Source organism: Mus caroli, chromosome 16 (assembly GCF_900094665.2).
Source record: "Mus caroli chromosome 16, CAROLI_EIJ_v1.1, whole genome shotgun sequence".
NCBI classification, from domain to species: domain Eukaryota; kingdom Metazoa; phylum Chordata; class Mammalia; order Rodentia; family Muridae; genus Mus; species Mus caroli.
The window spans coordinates 8146091-8154319 of NC_034585.1; the positions used below are offsets into that span (position 1 = coordinate 8146091).

The window sequence follows — 8229 nt, forward strand, 5'->3', positions numbered from 1 at the left end:
ATATTTGGACCTGCACAGAGGAGGCAGAGTGCACACTGTGATTTGCTTGAGCCTTTGAGGCCTCAAAGCCCATCCCCAGTGGCATACCTCCTGAACAAGGTCACACCTCTTAACCTTTCCCAAACAGCTCATGCAACTTGGGACCAAATATTCAAACTAATGAGTCTAAGGAAGCCATTCTCATCCATAACACCATAGCCTAGGGCCTGCCTGGCACCACCTCTCCAGGCACACTGTCGGCAGGTAGGCACCACCTCCCAGAATACATTTGCTTTTTGTTTGAGAAAATGTTTGGCCAATATGAAAGTTGTATGCATGAGCTTATATGCTGCTGAGACATTTCTTCTTTCCCCCAAGGCTTCTAGCATAAGGTCACTCTCCAACTCTGTGCAGAACTCCAGTAACCCTTACACCTTCAGAGGACCCTAAGCATCCCTTGTTTTGATGTATGTGTATAAAAGTACCATAGTGTTAACATAATTACTAATTGTATTTTTTTTCCTTATTAAGATCTTTCTCTCTGGAGAAATTTGGCATATGCACACATAAGTACATAAATTTATTTTTTCCCCAAGACAGGCTTTCTCTGTATAGCCCTGGCTGTCCTGGAACTCACTCCGTAGACTAGGTTGGCCTCGAACTCAGAAATCTGCCTGCCTCTGTCTCACAAGTGCTGGGATTAAAGGCATGCATCACCACTGGCATGCATAAATCTTAAATAAATGAAATACATCTATTAAAATGAGGGAGTATCATTTCTGGTGTATGTTAAAATACTTATCTGAGTGTCTTTCTCTTCTTAAAGTTGTTCCTAGTCTCTGGAACGTTGATGCAGAAGTCACAGTCCCTGAACAGAAACCTGGGGAAGTTGCTGAGGAACTAGCAAGCTCATACGAGAGGAAACTCATTGAGGTAAGACTAGCCCTATTTCCCATGCTGTAGTTATCTGGAATGCTGGCTGCTCTGGTATAACTTAGGTGAGGGCCCACCTGCTGTAGCAGCCAGCCAGCTCCATAGACCAGAAAGGCGAAACACAAAGAGATAAACTTGGAAGAGAAGGGAAAGTTGATTCTCTGGAAAACTTTACTTAGCTAGAAATGCCTGAGATCTGTGGCAAGTGAGTAGGAGCAAGAGCATGAACATGTAACATTAAAAGCGAAAGAACTTGGTGCTGGAGAGGTCGTTCAATCAGAGAGAGCTTGCTGGATGCCCCTCATGAACTGAGCCTGCATCCTAGAACGCAGGTGAAAAGAAAAGCTGGGCTTGGTGGCTCGCACTTGTAGAATAGAGGCAGGAACAAGAGGACCAGAACAGCCTGGCTGGTAAGCCCCAGGCCAAGGAGAGAACCTGTCTCAAGAGAGTATGTCCTTCCTAAAGGTGTTATCCAAGCTTATCCTGGCTTCCACGTACATATATGCACAGGCAAGCACAGGAGCAGTTGAAGAAAGATGTAAACTAGTAAAGAAGAGTGGCTTCAGAAGAGGTGGCAGAACTTGCTGGTGACCAGGAACAGTCTGATGACTCCACACAGAGGCCCTGCCTGTTGCACCTCCTTAAAGCATTTGCACTTATAGGTGTCTTGGTTCAGATGTGTGTTCCCTGATAGAAGAACCCGACCAAGATAACATACAAAGACAGGCATACATGCAGAAGTCTAGAGAGATTACCCAGTCAGTCATTTGCATGTCATCTAGGTAATGAATGGTCATTTGATAACATTTATTGAGTCAGTTACGAGCCTCATGAGGTAGTGGTGGTGATGGTGGTAGTGTGTGTGTGTATGTGTATGGTATATGTGTGTGTTGTGTTGTAGTGTGTGTGTGTGTATGTATGTATGTACTAGTGCCAGGTACACATGCCACCACAGCATGGGTGTCAGGAGAGCAGCACAACTCTGTCACTGAGCCACACCCTCCAGCTCCAGGTTACCATTTTCTTTGTGCTTCTTTATTTGGTTCCTGAGTAAGAGAAAGGCAGTGATGACACACGCAGCTTGAGTTCCAACTCAGGTGAGCTTGGGGAAGGCAAGCTGCACTCTGACAAGACAGCTGTTAAGGAAGGATCCGAAACCAGGGCCAGGACAACTCTGGCCAAATGCTTTTCACAGAGGGGTCGTGAAAAGGGTCGTGAAAGCAGGAGCCTGTGGGCAGTGGCAGTGAGCCCAGATTCCTGAGTCCCTCTGGTGCTCAGAATGCCCTTTGTGGAGTAGGAACAGCTCTTTCTCCCTTACAGGGTTGTGCAAACCCACATGGGTGTTGTATTAGTCAGGGTTCTTTAGAGGAACAGACCTGATTAAATGAACGAATGAATGAATTTATCATCTGTCTTTCTTAAGTAGGACTTATTAGAGTGACTTCAAGGCTATGGCTGGGCTAATCTAATAATGGCTGTCTACTAACGGAAAATCCAGCAATGCAGTAGTTCAGAGCACAAGGCTGAATTTCTCAGCTGCTCTTCAGGATAAACCAGAATCCAGAAGAAGTGGACTCCAATGCCAGTGAAGGAATGGACTTGCCAGCGAGAGCAAGCAGGCAGAGCAAGAGATTCTTCCTCCCGTGCCCTTTCTGTAGGCTGCCAGCAGGTGTGGCCCAGATGCAAAGTGGGGTTTCCTACCTCTAAAGATGGATCATTTCACTTCAAATGATTTAATTAATAAAACTCCCCTAAGCCAGGTAGTGGTGGTACATGCCTTTAATCCCAGCATTCAGGAGGGAGAGGCAGGCAGATCTCTGTGAGTTCGAGGCCAGCCTAGTCTATAGAGTGAGTTCCAGGACAGCCAAGACTATAAGGAGAAACCCTCTTCAGAAACAAAACAAAACAAAAATAGGCCACTTGAGTTTGAGTTAATTCCAGGGGTAGTCAAGTTGACAACCAAGAATAGCTAGCCTTCCAGTAGATACCAAGTCTCTGAAGGCAAAAAGTATGTCCCATGTCAGGAACTTTTTATTGGCAAGTGATAAGTGAGCTTTGAGGGAACATATTTTTAAATTCTCCCAGGACTGTGTTAATTTAGTCCATAAATGAAGAGTTCATAAGATAGGGAAAAACGGGTTATCAGAGAGAAAGTGGATGGAGTGGGGTGATCAGAGTGGAACTGAGGGGAGGGGAGCTGTGGTAAGGACCTCATGGCTCACTCACTCACTCACTGGCCTCCCAGCTCTCCTTAGGATCTTGCCTCCTAGCTCTCAGCCCACCTTGCTAAGATTCCAGAGAGGGTTTGGTGTGACCACTCCTTGACTGGGGACTGTGTGGACACATAACTCTCACACTATCCTCAGAGTGTAACTGTGCTTTAGTACTCTGAAGATGGGCTTAGGAGAGGTCACTGGAACATTTTGTCTCCAGTTCCAATGGGGCCTTAGTCACCAACCACTGTGACCATGTTACAGTCTCCCACCTCTCTGTACCAGCCTTGGCTGTCTGTGCAGAGATCAGGCCATGGAGGAAGTTTCTGTTGCATCCTATTGCCTTGAACATGGCGGCCATTGAATAGGTAGAGCTGGTGGTCCAGGCTAAAGCTTTTTCTCACAGCCCGAGCTTCCTTTCCTCCCATTTGTAGTTTCCTATCTGGAGCAGCAGAGTTGTGGGTTCTGAGCTCATGTTGGGTAGAATTCTCACTGGACTGTGACTAATAGATTTGGTGACACTGGCTGACAAGTGAACCCCAGGTGTTCTCCCTTCTCTGTGTCCTCTGTACTGAGGTTGCACCACTACACCTCTTTTTATGTGAGTTTTGGGGGGTCAAACTGGAGTCCTCAAGCTTGTGTGGCTGTCCCCAGACCCTCAACTAGCATCTTCTATCCTGATAGCTTTTCCTTCTTCTCTGATTAGGAAGGGGGTGACTGCTGTCTATTCCTGTGGCTTTAGCATGTCTTACACCAGCCTTCTGCTACCTTTGTGTTCACATGAGTAGAGCCCTTCAGGAGCTCTGTGATGCTCTGTGTTTACCCAGAAAGTGGTGAACACTCATGGGGTGGACTAGAGAGCCAGAACAGTGGGAGCCAGGGAGCTTTGCCAGCCAAGCATCGTTCCTTTTTAGCAGGACCAAGAGGAGATCGTTTTTATTCTAATACTATGACTACTGGAGGATCCCAAACACTGTGGTTCATCCAGCGTAAAGGGAGCTCCTACTCTCCTGCTGCCCATCTTTAGAAGCATGGAGTTTGTCCCCATTGCATATGTATACCACACATTTGTTCATGATGGCCTGGAATCCAGCACCTGGGCAGCTTTGGGCCCCAGTGAGCACTGGAGCCATCTGTTACTAGTGAGTAAGCAGTCATTGCTGAAGACTGAAGTAGTAAGACTGTCCCAGAGCTGGATGTGGCTCTGTGGTCCTGGGCTCTGCCCTGTAGTACTGCAAAGCCAACTCAACTCCAAATGCATTCCAGATTGTTTCTGAAACCTGTGGTTTGAACTTTGGAAACTAAATCTGGTGATTAATATTGTTTGTTAACAGGATTTAAGACCACTTAGTAGGCATGTCCATGAAGAATTATATAGATTAGTTTAATTGAGGAGGTGTACTGGCTAGTTTTGTGTCAACTTGACACAGGCTGGAGTTATCACAGAGAAAGGCGCTTCAGTTGGGGAACTGCCTCCATGAGATACAGCTGTGAGGCATTTTCTCAATTAGTGATCAAGGGGGAGAGGGCCCATTGTGGGTGGTGCCATCTCTGGGCTGGTAGTCTTGGTTCTATAAGAGAGCAGGCTGAGCAAGCCAAGGGAAGCAAGCCAGTAAAGAATATCCCTCTATGGCTTCTGTATCAGCTCCTGCTTCCTGACCTGCCTGAGTTCCAGTACTGACTTCCTTCAGTGATGAACAGCAATGTGGAAGTGTAAGCTGAATAAACCCTTTCCTCCCCAACTTGCTTCATGGTCATGATGTTTTGTCCAGGAATAGGAACTAAGACAGGAGGAAAGGCCTATGTTAAACATGGGCAGTACCCTTCTATGACCTGGATTGAATGAAAGGAGAAAGTAAGCTATACACCAGCCTCATCTTTCTTTCCTGACACGCACACATGCTGTCTCAGGTTCCTGCATGGCTTCCCTGTCATGATGGGCTTTGAGCCATGAGCTAAAAACAAATCCTTCCTTCCTTCCTTAAGTTGCCCTTCCCAGGTATTTTGTCATAGGTGACAGATTTATAAAGGGAGGGCTGTGGCAGTTGTAGGGTGATCCGGCAGGAGAACACATGGGGGATGTGACTATTGCCATAATCCTAGCATCTGACTCTCTGGTGTGTTCTTTAGCCTATAGCTCCAAGCAGTAGGCTGAGATGTCATGCCCATGGCTTATGACCACCAAAGAGTTACCTGAAGAAGGTCCAGTGCTCTGTGACTACTGATCACAGCTTTGCAAAGTTAATTGGTTTGCTAGATTTCTCAGCAAGGAAGAAGCAGGAAACCATGTTGCAAACCTATAACCTCTGCTTGTGCTCTGGGAAGCCAAGCTCACTGAAGGAAAAGGGGTCATGTGACAGAAGAGAAGGGACACTCACTGATGGCATTCTAGAGTGAGATTCAGGGGGGAGTTAGTACATTGTATGACAAGCAGTGGCAGCTAATGGATTCTGTGCAGCATTAGTGTTTGAGATGGGCCTAGAGGAGGATGAGGAGGGGGAGGGATGACATTGCAATGCCTAGCTCTAGAAGAAGGCGACAATCTGTCTAACAGATATTTTGTGTTATTTTATGCTACAGTGACCTGGAGTGGACCAGGCTGGGAGCTCCTTGGGGTTAATGTGGACAGAGCTTTTCTGGCCATAAGTCTGTTAAGTACCTCAGCTTCAGCATGCAGTTGGTGCTCCATAAACACACACCAACAACAATCTACTAAGTGAATTTAGGTACCCTGTGAAATACGTGTAGGGTATTAAATGTGGAGCCCCAGATTAGGCTGATAGAGAAGTCCCAAATGTGGCTTCTGATGGCAGGGATTAGATGTCTAATGGGAGCGCATGGCTCAGGAGAGAGCACTTGCCTGGTGTGGTTGAAGCCCCAGGTTCAATTCCCAGCATGACAAATAAAAAGCAAAAAGAAAGACAAAAGACTTCAGCTCTGTAGAGGAGGTAGGCTCTCTTTTGATGCTCAGGGTTGAGGCAAGCTAAGCTTAGGACCCAGAGCAGCAGGCAGCTGGGGCTGGCTCTTACACAGCTTTGTGAGCACTGTCTTAGCAGCCAGCCTGTGCCTCCTCTTCTGTCCTGTCTTCTGGCCTTCCATGCCCATGAGCCTTTGATAGAGCTGGCAGTGGTGAAGAAGAAGTCCTGATGCTTCTTTAATGGCCTTTACTCCTCCAGATGGAGTTCTGTTTTCTTCACTGCATAGTGGCTTTAGTGGCAAAGTCATCAAATTTCTTAGATGTAGAGAGAGCCAGCATTCATTATCCCAAGACCAGGCCAAAGATTAAGGAGGTGGTGATCCTGGGGAGGCTTCAGGGCAGAGTCATGCACTGTCTGGAGCAAGGCTTTAAGGCAGCTCAGCAGAGGTTAGCACCTCACTACAGCTGTTTTGCATGGCTCCTCCCTCCTCCTTTGGACTTCCAGTAACCATGCTCACAATTTTCTTTGTAAACTTTCCCCTCTCTCTTGAAGATCTGAAACTTCAGATTTTTTTCTCACTAGAGGTTTTGAAGTTCAAAGACATTGGATACATCCAAGATACATCTAAGACTCTTACTTCTTTCTCTCTTTTAAGTAATTCCTGTGGTTTCACCGTAGCTCCCTAGAGTTGGCCAGTCCATTTTGGCTTCCAGGAAATATAAGATGTGGGCAGCATTCAGATTTTGATCCTTCTTCTTCTTGACATTGAATTCTGGAGTTTGGTGGCTTGGAGGACACTTGATGCCACAAAGTCAGAGGAGTTCTGATTTACCACTTCCTGTTGGGCCTCTCTAAGCCTCAGGCTCTCAGTGGAGTGTGACCAGTTGCCCTCCTTGAGCTCTACTCTGGGACTTCAGCAGAGCCTGGTTAGGGCAAGAGGAAGCTCTGTGTCCTTCTCATCGTGGCCCGTGTCTTGGTAGAGCAGAAGTTCCAAGCACTCTGCCATCCTTTTCTTCATGGATCCTGAGGAATGCAGGAGTGCAGCCTCTGTTCAGCAGCCAGCAGCAGTGAGCACTGATTCCTCAGCTCATCTTGGTCCCTGGAGATGCTGTGCTGCTCCTGGGTTGCCAGGACTCTTCTGCTTGTAGCTCCTCATCTGAGCCAGATGCTCCCTCCTTCCTCATAGCAGATAAGGGATTCTCTTTGTCTCATTTGGGTATAGTGTTATACACTTGTGATCCTAGCACCTGGGAGGCGGAGGCAGGAGGATCCTGAGTTTGAGGCCAACCTGGGTTGTATAGTTGAGACTCTTTCTAAAAAATCTAACCAGAGATGGAAGAGGCTGCTCAGATGCCTAAGTGTTGGTTTTGCCTTTGTGGAGGCCTGGAATCTGGGGCTGCCTCTGACCTGGAGTCTGGAGTACTTAGGAAGGAGTAGACGAACTTCCACAGAGACACACTTGGAAGATGATCCAAGGCTCCTCTTTTGGACAACAGATAAAAATATTGGTAATTATAGTGGCTGATTTCAGCTCCTCAGCCCTCCACTATTTTGAGTCTCTGTTAGGTTTCTCCCTTTACCGCAGGAAGAAGCTTCTTAAAGCTACTTCTGGGCCTCTAGCCGGAGTCGCCTGGTCTTGATGGAAGAGGTTCAGGGCTGTTCTGTTGGTGCTGGGCACACCTTGGGAGGGATCAGGGCTGTTGTGAGCACCAGATAAGCTGGCCTTTCTTTTACTTGAAAAGCCTGCTGCTTGAGGGTAGAGTGACAAACTTCAGAGAGAGCAGACAGCTGATGTGACCGAGGAGAGCAAGGTTTGCCAGCCTTGCACCGAAAAGTCTCTTCTGGCTAGTCAGCTCTACAGTGACTCCCCTGTACCTCAAGGCATCTGAAGACCACTGATGTGTGTGTTAGTAAACGCTGAAGACAGACCACTGATGTGTGTGTTAGTAAACGCTTGCTGCTGTCTTCAGCTCCTTTCTCACCTTACCTAGAACCTGTTTCATCTTTGCATGGGAACTGGGGCAAGCTGTCTAACTGGACAACTAACTTGTTCCTTTTTCTGTCTTCTATCCTTGACTCATCTTTCCTTGTTAACTTTTACACACACGCACACACGCACACGCACACACACACATGCACACACACGCACACATACACACATGCACACATACACACACGCGCACACA

At 47.2% G+C, this 8229-nt stretch overlaps 1 protein-coding gene across 3 annotated transcripts in view; it reads left to right on the forward strand.

Moving 5' to 3' along the window:
• Snx29 (sorting nexin 29) overlaps positions 1–8229 on the forward strand; it is a 419167-nt gene that overhangs the window by 243047 nt on the left and 167891 nt on the right. For all 3 annotated transcript variants that reach the window (XM_021185334.2, XM_029470597.1, XM_029470598.1), the window contains one exon: positions 806–912. In XM_021185334.2, the coding sequence (XP_021040993.1) occupies positions 806–912 (107 nt within the window). The remainder of the gene's footprint in view (positions 1–805; positions 913–8229) is intronic.